The sequence below is a fragment of the Gekko japonicus genome, unplaced genomic scaffold (assembly GCF_001447785.1).
Source record: "Gekko japonicus isolate JY-2015 unplaced genomic scaffold, Gekko_japonicus_V1.1 scaffold2586, whole genome shotgun sequence".
Taxonomy (NCBI): domain Eukaryota; kingdom Metazoa; phylum Chordata; class Lepidosauria; order Squamata; family Gekkonidae; genus Gekko; species Gekko japonicus.
The window spans coordinates 72429-90557 of record NW_015166499.1 but is presented as its reverse complement, the minus strand read 5'-3'; the positions used below and the strand labels follow the sequence as shown (position 1 = coordinate 90557).

The 18129-nt window shown below is 44.1% G+C and overlaps 1 protein-coding gene across 1 annotated transcript in view; it reads left to right on the top strand.

Moving 5' to 3' along the window:
- Nucleotides 1-18129, top strand: part of LMTK2 (lemur tyrosine kinase 2) — a 67896-nt gene that overhangs the window by 28076 nt on the left and 21691 nt on the right. Inside the window, exons 4-8 of the mRNA XM_015412221.1 lie at nucleotides 1816-1889; nucleotides 4309-4427; nucleotides 6966-7053; nucleotides 14920-15053; nucleotides 17026-17110. Coding sequence (XP_015267707.1) covers nucleotides 1816-1889; nucleotides 4309-4427; nucleotides 6966-7053; nucleotides 14920-15053; nucleotides 17026-17110 — 500 coding nt within the window. The remainder of the gene's footprint in view (nucleotides 1-1815; nucleotides 1890-4308; nucleotides 4428-6965; nucleotides 7054-14919; nucleotides 15054-17025; nucleotides 17111-18129) is intronic.

The window sequence follows — 18129 nt, the reverse complement described above, 5'->3', positions numbered from 1 at the left end:
CCAGCTTGTGAATTTTCAGAGGCATCTGGTTGGCCAGCCAGTTTGAAGATGGAATGCTTGACCATATGGATCCTGGTCTGATCCAGTTATGCGGTTTTTACTTTGTGCTCATTTTTAACTAGATGGGTTACCCCCACCCCCACCCCCGGTCAGTGCCATTAATAGTTAATTATATGCACGGAGGTACCGTGCCACTGAAAAACAGACGTAGAATATTTCTGCGTGTTGCTCAAAATCGCTTCTTTGAGGGGAGCAGAGGAGAGAAAATGCTTAGGAAAAAATTGCAGATTTTGTAAGCCAGCATGGCTCAAAATTAGACCCACAAGCAGCAAACAACAAAACAGCACCCTGGCAAACAGCACTAAATAGCTTAACAATGGAGACTGTTTTAGTAGGATGCCTTTCCACCCTGCTGCCTGGTGATGCCAGGGGTTGAATTTGAGGACTTTTGCTCTGCATCTTCTCTTCCCTCTCCATCTAGGAATGATAGCCAGAGTGTCTGTCCTTCCCTGCCAAACCCCCCCCCCCCAATCTGCTCTTTGCTTCACTCCCTCAAGAAAGGCATGAGTCTGAGCTTGAAAACTGGATAGAGATAATGTTTTGTCACTTGCTTTGTGTTAAATGGTACTGTTGTGGACAGTCCTGATCATCAGCTGTAGTGGAACAATAGTGCTAAGGCATCTTTATGTTAGGTTTGTGCTTGAATGAACTTGAGGGAAGCCTTGAAAGAATGGGTCTTTCACAGAGTGCTCTTTTGTTGCAGACTGTTGATCAAACAAAATCCACAGTTAGGCAAAGGATCTGTTACATGGAACACCAGCAAGACTTAATGAAGTCTCCTGTCTTCAGGGACTCTGAGAAGATGAAATACATCATGTCAATGGCCCAGTATCTTAAAACTCTAGATTAGAGGAGGGTTTTTATACTGGCCAGATGTAATGCCATGCCATCCATGATCTTGGAAGGGAGTTAAAGGAACATCGCATAATCAGTGAGGATTTTCCCTTACCTCCTAGCCAAGGTGGAGACAGTGGGACATGTTTTTTTCCGTTGCCCCATCTATAAACAAATTCAGGATAAGATAATTTTTTCCCTTGTAGACAGACCTGCGTTAGGGGCAGACAAGACCAATGCTCCCTCTAAGCTGTGGAGTCTTTGGAGCAAAAATCTTACTTTGTGAGCTGCTGGCATTATAGTGGTGAGCGAGTGATCTGGCAACTGCATAAATTAGTTTGCTCGGGAGCCATCCTTCCTGAGCTAAGATAAAAATGTGTGAGCTGGAGGCTAAAAAACTGTGTCACACTAAATCAGCTTAGAGGGAACACTGGACAAGACATGTTTAGATAAATTATTAGCAGACGAAATTTCAGTTGTTATTAAGCTAACTCCTAGATTTTGTGCTCAGGCAATTAAATTGCACAGTAAACTTCAGTCCTGCCCCTTTGAGCCTTGTCTTACTTTCCTTCAAGAGGTCTATTATATAGCTCTTGTTCCTCTCAAATTCCTTGTTTTAAATTTTAGACATGGTCACCTATGATGCTATGTTATGTATTTTATAATCTATGTTTCTCTTTTTGATATAATGTTATTTAGGGTTTTTGTTAAATTTTCTATTTCTATATCTAACTGGAGTTTTTAATTTGTATGCCTGAATAATGTTTGTTTTTGTCAACTGGATCTGGTCGGGGACCGTAATATATTAAAATGGAAATTGAATGAACTCGTATAAGGCTCTAAAAAGAAAGGAAATAGTTCAGTAATGAAGTAATGGTTATTCTTTCATAAGTATGTTGTCCTTTTGTTTTTTAATTTCAGAGGAATCGAAGTCTCAGGTGGCACGTCAGAATCTAAACTATATTCAAGAAATTGGAAATGGTTGGTTTGGAAAGGTCAGAAGCCTTTAATGTTCTAGGTTTGGGGGGGGGTTAGCTCATCTACTCCTCTCAAAATATTTTCCATTGCAACAGTAGCAGAAACAATTTTGCAAGGTGTACATACGTGTGTGTGTGTGTGTGCACCCATACATGAGCACCCACACGCGAGGTATTTGGTTGGTATTTTCTGAAAGAACGTGTGTTTACAGCAACAGTTCAGATATTTCCATTGCTACCCTTCAGCTCTCCAAAATGTTTCTAAAGTGCAAGTCTGTTCAATACTGTTGGGTTTCAAAATCTGTGCACGCTGCATGGGAATGTGTGGCTCGGATGAGAAATGCAGCATTGTTTTGACCAGGAGCGTGCATGCCTGTGCCTTCTAGTTTTCTCTGGTAGAGGCGCAGCACTCTGCTGAATCTGCTCTCTTCCAGTCTCGCTCAAAGTCCGGTGATCCACCAGGCACTTGTCATTCTTGGAGTCTTAACACTGTGCTTCTTGGGAAGCAGAGCCTCTGCCAGCTTTGGGGGAAGCAGAGAGCATTAAAAATTAAAAGAGATGATCTTTTCCTGCGCAGCTGCAGTGCAAGTGTGCAGACATATCTGTATAGCACAGACCTCAGCCCCGTTCCCCAGCAGTGAATGCAAGCTTGCTTTCCTTGACTGGGGGCAGAGGGAAGGGCGGGGGACTCTCATGTGTCTCAGTAACTATCATCTGCATGTACATGCGCACATGCACGGGGGCACTGTTTCTGCAGAGAAAGGGTGGGGCCCTCGGTTTATTTATTAAACTCGGTCTGGCTCTTCTTTATTTGCATACTTGTAAACTGAAAATGCTGAGGTCCAACTGCTGGAAACGCTTTTTTGTTTGTTAGTTTGCCACAGTGCTGTTCTCCTGTTTCTATTTTGTGTGTGTGTTTTTCCTCTTGTGAAAGAGATATGAAAATATACCTCGCCAGGAATGCAGTCTCCGCTCCCAGGAATAATCAGGGCTGCTGCCTGGTGATGTTCCTTTTCGCAGGAATCAAAATCTCTGAAAAGTCTTGCAGGGAAATCGCGCGTGTTTATTTATTGTCTTTACTGTTTTTGCAACCGGAGTCATAAACAGCAAGACAGCAAATCATGTGTGTGATAGTTTTTTCTGGTCCCATAATAAGCCCCCAGCATGAAACTACTGCAGGACAGTTTTAACTAGGGGTCATTTCGTAGAAAAAGAGGTGCAGGAGTTCATGAACATAACTCATTAGCATAACTCATTTGCATATGGCACACCCCCTGACATCACCGGAAGTATGTCAGAAGGCAACACCCACCGCTCAGGCTCCACTGGACTGTTTTAGATTGCTAGCTGTGTGTGGGGGGGGGGGATGTGCAGATCTGTCCTCGCAGAGGAGGAAGAGCTTGTACCTGAATAAAACTTGGTCTTAAAGGTGCCACTGGACTGTTTTGGACTGGGGGGGGCGGTGGGGGCTCTGCAACTTACCTGACTGCTTCTTGCTCTGACTGAGGGCTGCTGGGAGCAGGGGGTGGGGCTTGTTGCATGTGCCCGCCCCCTGGGATCTTTACTGCCGGAGCTCTGCTCCTGTGCTCTCCTGCAGGAAAGGACCCCTGGTTTTAACACTTTGAAGGTGAAAAATTTACCCAAATTGCTATTTAAATGAAGGTTTTGCTTTTGTAGCTATTTTGTAAGACTAGCATTTATTTGTGTATTTATACTTCATTATAGTCTGCCTTTCTCCTATCATGTGCTAACATGAAGTCTCCTGCAGAGTGCTGTTGTAGGGCTATCTTTTGGCTATGCTCCTGCAGAGTGCAGGGGGTTGGACCCTTCCAACTCTAACATTCTATGATTCTATGCCTTTGAAGGGAACTGGGCTTTCCTTGGTTGGCTGAACGTGTGTTGTTATATGCAGGGACTCATAAATTGGATCAGATCCTGAAAATTTACAACTAGATCAAGGGTCCCCAACATGGTGCCCATGGGCTCCATCGTGTCCACCAGCAGCTTTCCAGGTGCCCATCAAGTGCTTTTAGATGGTGGGTGGGGCCAGGTGGGGCATTTGCCCAGCTGGGCTTTTGAGTGACAGTGCAGATGTTCAAAAGCATTGACTTAGCAGCAGCTGCCGTCGCAGCACACAGATTTTCTCTGCGTGACTCAAGTAAGCTGCCTCATGCAGCAGCTGTCTTGTGGCAGCCATTTTGTGGCTATGCCCACCGCTCTGTGTCAGAGTTCTAGAGGTCCCTTCCAGCTCACAAAGGTTGGGGACCCCTGAATTAGATGAGCTTTGGTTTCAGGTCTGTTGCACCCATGGGGTGGTGGTGGTACCAAGCCGTTAAGCAGCTCCTAACATCCTCCTCGATACGCACTGTCTGTTGACCTTTGTTGGATTTCAGCAGTTCAGAAACATCATCAAAAACTCTCCAATGCTGCGTTTCAGGTTCTGCTCGGCGAGGTGTACACAGGCACCAGCGTGACAAGAGTAATTGTGAATGAGCTGAAAGCGAGTGCTGATCCCAAGGAGCAAGAACGGTTTTTGAGGCACGGAGAGCCATACTTGTGAGTAGCAGCTCAGTAGTTCGTAGCGACACGAGGCTGCCCTTGGTATGTCAGGAAGCATCCTGGAAAATAGTAACGTACACTTCGGGAGGAGCTTTCATTGGCTGTCAGGCTCAGTTGGAAAATCTGTTGTTTTTCAGTCCTGAAAGCCATTTGCACCCTGTAACTTTCCATACTGTAAGAGCTACCTCTCCTGGTGCCAATCCTTTTGCCCTCTCAAGGTTGATCCAGGAGATGTTGCTAATTGTGCCTGTTCCCTCCTCTCCCAGAGTAATTCACACGTTTACTGTGAGGGGTAGGCACTGTTTCAGTCACTGCTCCCCTGCCTCTGAATAGTCTTCTGAAGGAGATCTGGTTGCCCTTAAATTACTTCTGAAAAGGCAGGTACAACTTGTGTGCGTTGTTCTAGAGGGGCTTTTTCCACATAGATTTCTTAGCTGCCAATTCAGTCTGCTGGGCTTTGACTAATGTAGCAACCCGAGCTGCAGTGTTATGGAAGTCTAGCAATGAATAAATATACACTGCAAGAGATTTTTACAAACAACCGTGTTCTATTAGTAACTATCGTACTATAAAGTGCTTAGTGTGCTATTGTTACATCCTTGTCAGGTACATGTATTCAATACTTTCAGTTTAACAACTACCAGTCAATTATGCATAAGTATTTAAAAAGAAAAAAAAGCTTGACTTCATGAGTTTTCTTACCACATTGTGCAGCTAAGATTCATGGACGGAGCGCTCCTGTCATTCTCAAAGACTGCATTCTATTCACCTTGTTCTCTGGTCATTTAATCATTCAGTGGAATGTGGATTAATGACACCGTCCCTTTAATTATGGAATACATGCACCAATTGTTAACAGGTGTTGAATGCACAATGTGGTAAGAAAAGTCATGAAGCCAAGCTATATTGACAAATTGTATAATTTTTATACTTATGAATTATGTCTTTTAAAAAGTCTTTTGTAGGACCGGCAATAAGCATCAACAGAATACAATTGAAAGTCCCTGCCCCCACTTTTGGAAGACTTTGTGCAAGTAGAAGCAGGCTTGCAATTCCGGAAACTCCCGTTGGGGGCTTGACTTCTTAAATACTGATGCATAATTGACTGGTAGTTGTTAAACTGAATGTATTGAATGCATGTACCTGACAAGGATGTAACAATAGCCCACTAAGCACTTTATAGTATGATAGTTACTAATAGAACACGGTTGTTTGTAAAAATCTCTTGCAGTGTATATTTATTTGTTGCTGGGCTTTGACTAATGCCAAGGTAATGCCAATCACCAGTTTGGGGTCAGGAAGGAATTTTCAGGCCAGATTGGCCCAGGGATCCTGGAGGTTTTTGGCCTTCCTCTGGGCGGGGTCACTGGGGGTATGGGGTAGCTGTCAGACTCTGGCATCTGGCATGGGCTGGCTGATACCTGATGTATTCTGCTTCTGTTCTGTATCCATTCTGTATCCCTTTATCATTGCTCTCGCTTGTCATTGCATTCCTGAGGGGGGGAGTGAATGCGTGTAGTGAACTAGGGAGGCTTGCTTGGTAATTTTCCTAAGGGGCCCCAAGACATCTTTCTCACGAGAAATGTCCTTTGAGTAAGACTGTTCCTGGCTAGATAGTGGTTGTATATCTTTCAGAGCCACTGTAGTATTGCTGACGTTGAATGGATGGAATTTGGGGTTATATCTATACCTTTTGTTTCCTGCCTTGCAAATCAGTCCTGACAAAGAGTTTGAACCCACAGCATCTCATATCTCTAAATAAAACATTCACTGCGAAAGTGTGTGTGGAGAGTGATTTGACTGGGAACCTGACAGCAGCTATACATTTCCTGCTATGTGCAGAGGGTTGGACTTAGATGACCCTTGGGGTCCCTTCCAGCTCTCTATTTCTATGTTTCTGCATTGATTTGTATGTCTTGCATTGCTTTCCTTTATTGTGATTATATATCTTATAACTGCGACTGCAGCCCTGAGCTTGTGGAAGGCATGCCGAATAGCAATTTTTTTTTTAACAAACTGTGTTGCAGTGCCTTTTGTGGATCATGGGAGCCACGGGAGTGTGTTGCAGCCAAAATAAAAGTGGCTAACAGTTTTATTCCAGCATGACTTCAAATGCTATATAATGGATCAGTTAATAGCATCTGAAAAAGGGGCCTCTGGTCCATAAAAGTGAACACAAATGAAAAAAATGTAAGGTGCCACAAGACTGGTATATGAACAAACAATAAAGTGAAGAAAATGGCTGGAAAAGGTGTTACGATAGCACTAGATTTGATAGAAGTTGCAGATTGCTAGTGTAGAAAAACCACGTTACAGGTGAATTTGGTTTGGGCTTTAGTGGGGGTGGCTGAGATGAATGTGCCCCCCTGGATGTAGAGATACATCTCCCAGAAAGGAGAGGTACAAGTCCCCTCATGAGCCTATCCTATTCTTAGGTTTCTTTGTTCATTTTTGATTTCCCAGCTCCTTACCCTGGGATGCAACAGTGTCTTCTTGACTTAAAAGCCTCCTCCTCCTCCTTCACTTCCTTTACAGCAATCTTCAGCACCCAAACGTTCTCCAGTGTATTGGGCAGTATGTGGAAGCCATTCCCTGTCTTCTGGTGTTCGAGTTTTGTGACTTGGTAAGTACGTGTTGTTTGTGATATTCTGCTAGTGTACACTTCTTGGATGGTTGGTGAATGAGTTGGAGCTGGATTCAGATTTTTCAGTGCTATGTATGAATGACCTGTGAGGAAAGCACTACAGGAAATGGGAGAGTGAAAGTGCTTTAAAGGGCATTAACTGTTGTCTGTCTTCTGTGTGTGGTTTTGCACGTTGGACTGATCAACGGAGAATCTACCAGAGTCCCTAATGGTTATTGCATGAGTCTTTGGAGGAATACATTGCTTCCTGTTCCCCATTATATGGTTGTTTATCTGTGGGAATCTCTAATAGGACACTCTACACATCTTCCTTACATTATATACGGTGGTAAACCAAAGACAAGTACAGTATAGGTAAATCGTGTCAGCTGTTGAGAAGGGCTTTCAGTTGTAAATTTCTTCCTTGTTTTCTGTTTTAAAACTGTTTTAAAACTGTGTCCTTACAAAACCTTTATAGCATCATGTTTATAAGAATAGCAGTTGACAAGAGGGGACTCACAGGGACTTGCGCAGAGAGGCAATTTCCTTTCCTTTCATGTGTTCTTGTTCAGTTTCCAGCCTGGCCTTCCCTCCACCTGTCTGCTTTTCATCTTACCACACCACTTCTCCTGGAGATGCATGCTTCCCCTTCTCACCTGATCCTGGTAGCCATCACTGCCACATTTTGTTTAGTGTTTAGGGTGGCTAGTACACCACCCAGACTTTCCTGTCTGCAGATACACAGAAATTGCTAGTACAATTTTGCACTTCCCCCCAATTAAAAAAACAAACTTAACTTCTAGTACTTGCCCTCCCTCCAAAGAGATCAAAATGGGATGCATGATTCCTCCCCCTGATTCTGATAATAACTCTGACAAGATAGGTAGAAGAAGAAGAAGAGATTGGATTTATACCCCACCCTTCACTACCCAAAGGAGTCTCAGAGTGGTTTACAAACTCCTTTCACTTCCCCTCCCCACAACAGCCACCCTGTGAGGTAGGTGGGGCTGAGACAGCTCTGACAGAAACTGCTTTTTTCAAGGACAGCTCTTATCAGAACTATGGCTTGCCCAAGGTCATCCAGCAGGTGCAAGTGGAGGAGTGGGGAATCAAACCTGATTCTCCCAGATTAGAGTCCGCGCACTTAAGCACTACACCAAATTGGCTCTCTTAGGTACGCTAAGATTTATGGGCCCAGGGTTCTGTTATTCACCAAGAACAGATCTGAACCCAGGTTTCCCTGCAGTGTGTGTGAAGAAGGCAAGAATGTGTTTGCTGCTGTTCTGATAAACGTTGCCTGTCTGACTCTGTCTTTACAAATTTAGGGCGTGCTGGGGGAGGGCTCCATTGTTCCAACAAATATTCATCCATATTTGGCTGAGCTTCTTCCCCCTCATAGTAAGTCTGCCTCTTTATGTTGTTTCTAGTCTGCCTTTCAGACTTGAACTAAGGCGCATTGCGCAGAGCGAGTCAATACAGTCAGCAAGTTGGGACATCCAGTCACCAATAACACAAAATTTGGGTTGTAGGATGAACCAGAAGTCTAAAAAAAACTTGTATATGTGATTTTGCATCATTTAATGTATCGTTCTAACACTTACGCATTGCTTCAGTTCTAAAATGAGAAATTAAATGTTGCAAATTAAATGATTCTTGTTCAGTTTCCAGCCTGGCCTTCCCTCCACCTGTCTGCTTTTCATCTTACCACACCACTTCTCCTGGAGATGCATGCTTCCCCTTCTCACCTGATCCTGGTAGCCATAAGAGGACCCAATTTACAGCAAACTATACACAGTAGTATAGACCACACAGTCCTTAATAATTTGTCCAAGCGAGTTTGTAAAGCCATTTTGTGCAGTGCTGCCCTGTCGCCGGCATAGAAAAGCCTTCTTGAATGATTCAGGGCTGCACGGTTTGCAGAAAGCCAGGAGAGCGGGAGCCTTCCTGACCTCCTTGGGCAGGCCAGTCCACAAGGTGGGGGCCACTGTGGAGAAAGTGCTTGCCCGGGCAGTTGTTGATTTTGCCGACTTGCAGCTTGGCACCTGCAGAAGACCATGCTCCAGCGAGGCTGGTCTCAGGCTTGTTAAAAGCCAGGGCCTTTCAGACAGTTCACTGGTGCTTCCTGTAGCCAGGTGTGTAGTGCCTCTTGTCTTGAGCATGTGGGGCAACACTTCTTTCAGAAATGGACTAGATGGGGTGGACCCTGGGTCTGACCTGAGAACAACCACTCTTCTGGCATTAAGTGTCTTACATCTCCAGAGATCTGTGCTAATTAGTTTCCCCTTCACTTTCTAGCCCTTTTGTGGTTGGGGGAAGGGATGAAGAAGGGAAACCTGACATTTTCCACGGGAAGTTTTAAACTTCTTGGCTCCAATTTATTTAGGTTTGTTATGCATCTGACACGCATGGTTCTCTCCTCCCCCCCCCCCCCCCCCAGTGTTTGCACATAAATAATTTGTTCTGGTTCCCATGACGTGCATTTCTTTTTCTATTCTTGAATGTTTGGAGGTATCAGCACATCGTGGCCAGTTTGGAATGGTGGTTTAGAATGTCATACTAGTGTCTGGGAGATCCTGGTTCAGATCCCTGCACTGCTGTGCTGAAACTTGCTGGCTGGCTTTGAGCCAGTCGCTCTCTGCCGAACCTGCCCCATAGGATTGTTGCAATGATAAAGTGGATAGGGAAGGAACCATGTAAGCCACCCTGAGCTCCTTGGAAGAAAGGCAAAATAGAAACAGGATGGAGGGAGAGATGCCAGAATGTGCCGTGATGCTGCAGAGTGTAGGTCAGATGAGATTTTCACATGTGTCACACAGGTGGGGATATAGTTATATGATGAACCATTTAACTGACCTCTCTGGCCGTGTACGCTCTCCTTTAGCCAAAGCAGAGGGCTTTCTTGAATATCATTAAATTTATTATTTCCGTTTCTGGAATGCCCTCCATAAACATTTTGTTCATAAATAATGCAGAGTGGTGGCTCCCCCCAATAATGAAAATGATTGTACTCAGTTAGTGGAATTCCTCTCTCCGTTCACAGAAACTCTTTCTTGAGACTTGCCCTTTATATGGTTGCCTGTTTGTTGAAGTTTATCGCTTTCGGATGGGGGTGGCTCTTCGGAAAAAGTTCTACCGAGTGCTAGACAGTTATCCAAAGATGTCAACAAAAATAGCACCAAATGGCTCCCTTGACCAAATAATGTTGTAGGACTATACAGGTTTTTTTTTTTAAATAGCCTCATAGAAAACAGCTTTAGATTTTTTTAAAGTCTCTTTTTGTGCCAGAGCTCTTGTGCCTGGGGACAAGAGGTGGTCTAGCCAGAAGGTGGACGTAATTCAGCTTCATGCTGGACATGGATCGGAACAGATGGGTGTAAGAAATCCTATGGCGAACTAGCAGTTCAAAGATAGCATCTTCCCTCCTTCCATCCTTGCTTTTACCTCCCATTTGTTGGTCTTTGACTGTGGCTTGGATCCCGGTCTTCTGGCCAGTAGTCTTAGGGCCAGTCGCTGTCTGTTTGGGGATAAGCCTCAACAAGAGAGTCAGAAAGTAGGCAGGAGACCACTGTATTGAGCTCAGTCTTGGTTGTAATAGTGGCTTGACTTGCGCACACAGATATGCTTTATACCCGCACAAGTGTTAGATCAAGTCTTTTTTCCTTCCATGTCCGGCTTCATATCCTGGGCTTTGACTTGGGAGATCTGTGTTCAAAAGAAGCACAAATCTTAACTTTGTAACTTTTGGTCCTTTACAGATGGCCACATCCACAACCTCCACGATGCTCTGTTTAGGTGGGCGTGTGTGGACTTGGGATTGCATCCAAAGCCTTTGCTGTCCTTGTGGGTTTCCTGCCTGCAATGGTCTGGCCCCAAAGCTTGGGCAGTGGGGCAATTTTTGCCCTTCCCATACCACTGTTGCCAAGTGCAGAGCTTCACTTTCTCTGCAGGAGTGCGTGGCAACATTTCACTTCTGTGTGAGGAAAAGTGGAACGCTCATCTACATCAAGGCTGCTCCCTGCTTCTGGCAATTCCTTAGAGATCCAACCATGCGGCGTCAAAACCTGTTCTTCTAGCTTCGTTTTGGTTATTGTCTATTGGTCTTAGAGTAGTCAGACTTTAAGTTTTGGGAACTTACGTGTTTGTAGTCATGGGAATTGCTGGCCTCTGATCTGATTGGAAGTCGGTCACTTTTACTACCGAGAGAATGTAGAGTTCTCAGGCTATTAGCAAAGTTTGCATATGAAGTCGACTTTTAAAGCCACGCCCTTCAACATAATCTGATCTGGTGCATTTTTAAAATCCAGCAAGGTAAACTGGAGGGCCTTATGTCAAAGAGGGCCAGTTTCTCTCCCACCCGTTGGGGCAAGCTGTTACTGCCCATGTTTCTAAAACAAGAGATAGTTCCCGAGGGTCCGTCTTGTCTCAGACGATTGTGTTGTAGCCTCACTGGTATGTTTGTGGCAGTCCTCCTAATCTATAATTAACTAATGGTGTATCATTTCCTTTCGTCATTGGGGCTGTACCAAGTTTAAAAATAGCATAGTAATGAGCTTATTAACGGTAATATATTGCCCAGCTGTGTGCAGCCAACCTTTTGTCAGTGTTCAGGATTCCTTGTTGATAGAATGATGAATGGGGGGGAGCAAAGAATCGTCTTATAAAGTGGACGTCACCTTGTTTATGACAGGGCCGCTTTGCCTGTCAGCGGTACTGACTTGTTGCAGAACATCGCCAGTCAGGAGCCTTTGCAACTCGATGAGCAGATGAAGTTAGCAGTCTACAGTCACTCGATACGTACTCGGCCTCTCCTCCAGAACACAGTGTTGCTCAGCTCAGGTCCTGACTTGTGAAGGCCTTCTTGGCCTGTCACTGCCGTGTCCCAAATTTCCAGAAATAGGGGGAACATCCAGAGATGGCAAGGGGGGGAGGAAACAGAAGTCAGGAACAGAGGCTTTAAAAAACTTAGCAGGTTCCCTTTAAAAACTTAATGGCTCCTTTTGGTTTCATTTAGCCTTTGTTCAGACTTCTGTGGCTGGTAGTGACAAGTCCTGGGAGGTTTTACAGAGAATGTGCAATAGCCAGACACGGGCCATGTTTCCTGTATGCTGTTATCCCTGAGCATCCGCAGTCTGTCCGTTCCCGGCTTTTTAACCTGTCTGTGCCACTTTGCCGCTCTCTCAGTCTCGTGTGGGTTTTCTGCTATGCAGACTGCATTACTTGCTTGCTCCTCCCTTTGTTTCTTCCATCCCACCCTCCTCTTTATAGTTCAGACCCAAATTAGTATCTACCAGTTTCTTTCCAACTGTAAAAAACTTGTTCAAGCAGGTCCTAAAGACCGCCCCTTAAGCCCTGTGGAGCTGTGAATAACTTTGACTTGGTACTTTCTCCTAAAGGAAGGCTTGACCTGCTGGCTTTGACAGAAGTTGTGTATCTCTTTTTCCCCTCCTTCTTTTGTAAAATTCTCCCCATCAACTGTTCTGAGAGAGAGAGAGAGAAGTTCCCACTTGTCCCTGTAAGCAGAAGCCATAAAGGAGCTTAAAACTCCAGTTGTGTTTTAGCTGTTCTGTCTAAAGCTCACTCTGTATTGGGGCTGCTTCACACTCTTGAGCTATTTTAGAAAAACGAAGTGCTCGCATGGCCCATTAAATAATCTGGGGGTTCCTGATGACGCTGCAGAGTTGTTGAAGCAAATCAGGAACAAGAGGTGTGGAGGCTACAGGTGTGTTTGCAAGCAAGTGTGCTTGTCCCCGGTGGAGTGACCAGATGCACCCTGAGTGTACAGTCAGGGGCTGAGATGGGGCTCACCTTTTTAAAGTACAAAATGGTCAACAGCTGGTTGCCAAACCTAACCGCTAACATGTAAAAACAGTGGCACTCACTCTGTGCGTTGCAGAAAGCCACACTTATAATTAACATCAATCAAACGAGCCACCTTTGCTTCGGGGGGCAGGGGGCGACTGTCATATTGGGGAATGGTGCTTGGAAGAGCCACAGAATGCGTTTCCACTGGTGAAAAACCTGTAGTGTGAGATCCCAGCACTATGTCTTTCAAATGACAGAGCTTCAAATGTGTGTTGTGTGATACAGATGTTCTCTCTTCCCATCTCCAATCTATATTAACCCATTATTCTCAGAATGATATTGAGGCCCTTATGGTGGAGGAAGTATTTGTATCATTTCCCAGTCAAGCTTATTGCATGCCCCTTTCCATCAAGGCTTACTTAAACAACCCTTTTCTGTTCTGAAAGGTGGTTTGCCCAAATTACTTCTTAAGGTGAGCTTGTTTTGTCACGTACAGGCTTTGGGTGGAAGGTAAAAGACACCTAGAAAAACAGTTTCCTTTTTTAAAACACCCCCCTCCAAATCTTAATTGCATGTTTTAACAATCCCTAATCATTTTAATTCAGGGGAACTGGAGAGTTTAATGCAGCAAATGAAAAGACAGTTTGGTTTCTGACTGAAGAGTCACTTTTGCTTTGTGGTTTGCTGCCACCTAGAGTGAGTGAGGCGGCTCTGCTCAGTGAATTACCCTCGCTCTTCTGCTAGTGGAGGGCAGGTTAACAGAGGCATCCGTGAGCCATTGCAGGTCAAGAGCCCTAAGGACGCTTTCATGTCACTTCAGACAAGATGCTTTTCAGTGCTGCGCACCATCATAAAGTGCAAAATAATCCAGCCACTGTTTCTGAGCTGGGTGTGCAGTTTGAAACTGATCATTGTCAGTTGCTTCAGTGATGCTTCAGACTACCCTGCAAAGGGTCACAGGCAAGAATAAATATATAAATGGGAATTTGCAGTACAGCCCACTGTAGATAATTAGTTTCAGTTCTCTCCAGGTTGGCCTATTTCTTCCCTATTAGGATATATTAATAGTAATTTAGATTCTCCATAGTAATTTTGAGCTGTCAAAGACTCAGACGAAGCCTGATCAGTGCTGTTAACGCTGGAGAAAATGGGAGCTGAAGAAGAAGAAGGAGGTTTTAGTGTTTCTCCTTCCTTCCTCAGCTGTGCCAATTGATCAGTGCTGGCTTGGTGTTCAGAGTCTGGAAGGGCTTTAAAGGAGTGGATTAAGCTCTCCTCAGTGGAAGGCACAGAATTCGTGGTCCCGATTTGAGTCTTTGGAGGAATAACTGGGCAGTCTTTCCAACGAATTAGATCCTTGGTCAGAGCCCCACCAGGCTCTCCCTTAGTTTTCAAAATTAAAGGTGTATAAGGTTTATTTGCGCAGGGGACCCTTTGTTACTAAGAGGAGTACACATAATGTTGTTAAAAGCACACACTGGACAGATGCCTTTGGAAGTAGATAATGAGTTTGTTTGATCCTAATGCAGCAGAGTTGTATTACAGAAAGCTGGGTATGTCTGGCTGCTGAAGTTGAAAGTGGAGGGCCCGGTTTCAAAACTCTTGTTTTTCTTCAAACCTATCGTCCCTTTTCTGGCTGAGGAAAAACATTATGGATGATTGCTCCTACAGTTCTTCCTTTGCCATGTTGCTTTGATCACCTGTGGTTCTCCTGAACTCCTGTCCAGCACCTCTCACGCTCCATTTTCAGTCCTCTCTCTGTAAGAGAACTGTCGGCATACCTACCTAATTCAAATCTATGTTTGAACTGACATGCCCATGTTAAGTGTCAAATGGCCTTAAAAGGACTACGGTGTCTACCTCAGGTGCCTTGTCTAAAAAACCGTACAGAGACTTGAAATCTGATGACAGGGCTCTCGAAGCACCAAGCTTTATTTATAACTGCTCCCAAGAACCTTGCTGACAGACGAGAACTAAACTGTGTCTAGTTGCTGCTTCATTAAATACCTGTTGGGTGCGACCAGAGTGAGAAGCCATTGATGAGTGTTTCGTGACTTGTTTTTACAGGGTGACCTTAAAACGTACCTTTGCATCGAGCAAGAGAACATTAAAGGAGATTCCCAAATCATGCTGCTGCAGAGGATGGCTTGTGAAATTGCTGCCGGACTCGGTGCTATGCATAAGCAAAATTTTGTGCATGGGTATGACTTCCCTGTGTGTGTATATATATGTGTGTGTAATGCTACAGTCAGACTTCCCACATTCTTTCAAAAGACTCTCAATAAAAGCTCAGAAAGCAAAATTCTGGATACAATAAGCTCCAAGACATACTGAAGCCCGGCCCTTCCCCAGAGAAGACAGAGATCGCTGTTGTGGCTTTGCTCCTACTTTGAATCATGCATGGGTTTTGGAGCCCACAAACTTGGAAGCTTGAACTATAGAAAGGCCTTCTTGCAGTGCTGCATGCCTCCCTTGCTGCAATTCAGTTTCCTTCTCCCCATTTCCGAGTTCATGGCTTATTCAAAACCAGAGCATTACTGGAGTTGGTGGTATGATTATTATTTTTTTTAAATGTTAGTTATGTATAGTCCACCTTTCTCACTGAGACACAAGGCAGAGTTACATAGTGGAAACTGAGTACAATCAACAGGATGGGACGTCTAGTGAGCAACACAGTAGGGTTTGGACCACAGAAATCAGAAAACAAATCTCAAAAAGAGCTGAAAACAAAGCTTGCGCTTAAGTGGTGTAGAAACTACCTAGTCTGAAGCATACTTCAGGTAGCAATACAGTGGTGTAAGTCACAGTTTCTATCCCTTTACCAATGCAACTTTCTGCCCATTTCACTACAAGTACAGTTCTATTTACCTGTGCAAAAAGCCCTCTTGATGCCACCAATTCTTCAGCTAAAATATAAATTCAAAATGGGAGAAGGTAACTGAATTACAGCTTACATGCTGAAATTCACACTTCGCACTTTGCTGGACTCCTTGTTATTTTGGCAACTGATCCAGGATAGTGCGGTGCCCGTTAATGATTTGCCGAAACAGAGTTTCTTCCAATGTTAAATGCTGGGTGAGTTGCTGTGTTTTTGGGTTTAATGGCTGTGTTCACTGTGCTCTTCAAATCTTCAATTCAAGCATCTTATGTATCTTATAATGCTGTTTTGCTAGCCCTAAAAAAGGCAGTTGGGTTGAAATATGCATGTCAAGCATATCTGAAAAACCATGAAATCAGTATAGTCATGAGAAAAGTATGTAAGCCTAGATTTTTTTGCTGAAGAAATCTTCCCAGCAGGCATGTAGCTGTGATAAGTTCATTGCTATTCCTGAGTTCAGAGCCACTGAGATGAGAGGGTACAGGCCAGCTCAATTTCTGGGGCGGATAAGTTGCACACTTGTTCCACCTTGAGTTTTTCATGAGAAAGGCGGACAGTAAGTGAAGTAACGCCTAAAACGTATTCCTTTTCTGACTCCTGGGTCATGCTCACAATGTTTGAAAACAGGGGCATAAATGCATAGGGTGTTTACTTCAGTGCTTTGATTAAAAATGGAAATCTCTCGTCTGGTGGGAACTCACCTACCTCAAATGTGAGTCACCCCTTCATTCTGCATGTTTGGGTGCCCTTCTACTCCCCCGGTTGCCGAACATAAGATGAACTTCAAATTATGCCTCTGTTCTTTTTATCTGCTCAGGCAAACTGTTTGGCCGCTAGTTCAAGCAGTTCTAAGAATATGTATGGAGTATGTAGAACGCAATGTGATATTTAGTTTGTATTGCCCTTTGCTCTCTGAGGAACTCTAGGCAGAATACATGGGATTTCTTACCCATTTTTATTCTTGTAAATCAAGTTAGGCTAGGAGCCTGGGATTACCAAGTGAATTTCATAGCTGAGTGGGGATTTGAATCCAGCTCTTTCCAGGCCAGATTGTGCCCCCCCCCATCCACCACATCATATTAACTCTCCAGTATGAGAATATGTACTTAGGCCTGCTCTTCTTTGAATGGCTGCAGTGCTTTAGCACCACACTGTTCTTGAGTCTAGTGTGACACTGAGTAAGCCAAAAACGTTAGCTACGGTATTGATTTTTTTTTTTGCTCAGTCACCTGAGCTTGATATTGAGCTTTCTATTGTTCTCACTGCAATGCTTTCAATTTTTCTCCTCCTCCCAGTGACTTAGCCTTGCGGAATTGCTTTCTTACCTCCGATTTAAACGTAAAAGTTGGTGATTACGGAATAGGATTCAGTAGGTACAAGGTAAGTTAGTGCACTGAAAGATTGTTAGAGACTCAGACCCAAATTTTGGTGGTGTAGATTTTAATTTGCCCAAATCTAGCCGACGAAAGAGTGCTGGGTGACCTTGCTTCGTGCTGGTGGTGCTTAATTAGATTTTCTAGTGTGTATTGTAGCCTCAGGGTTTTTTTGGGGGGTGGGCCTCCTGTACACCATTCAGATTTATTTATTATCCTGGATTTGCTGTTGGAGCTCTTTGTTCCTTAATGCCTTCTTCTGTCTCTTGTGAATCTCCACAGATTTTGCATATATCAAATACTCAGAATTGCATAGTCAGTGTTAGGAACTGACATCAGGTAGGAAGACTTGTGGGGAAACTCTACAGTCTATTTAGCGCATCCCAGACAAGTTCATTTTTCAATAAAAACCAGCCCTTTGGAGTTTAAATTGGAGATGCAGTTGAGGGAGGGGGGCATTTAACCCTCTCTCTACTGGCTCTTCTTCTGCCTTCTTTTTCCCACCATTTCTCCAGTTGAATCCTCTGCAGTTTGCGCTTCCTGTGAGTATATGGAAAATAACTCAGATAAATATTTGGGTGATGGTGGTTGTCTGGTTTAGCGTATGGAGTAACGTTCGCTCTATGTCAAGATGGGTCGCCTTGTTTGTCTGTCTGTAGCAGCAGAAAAGAGCAAGAGTCCAGTAGCACCTTAAAGACTAACAAAATTTGTGGCGGGGGAGGAGCTTTTGTGAGTCACACTGCTCACTTCTTCAGATTCTTCTGAAGTATCTGAAGAAGTGAGCCATGACTCACGAAAGCTCCTCCCCCGCCACAAATTTTGTTAGTCTTTAAAGTGCTACTGTTTCTTGTTCACTTTACATGTTATAAATCACATTTCTTATGTGTGTAAACAACCAAAGGATTCGCTTTCATGGGATTTGTTTGACAAGGATTAACAAAGGAAGTTAAAAACAACAACAACAACCACCCCGTTTTTACTTAAAACTTTTATCTTCCTGTTTGTTTTGAAGATCACAGACCTCAA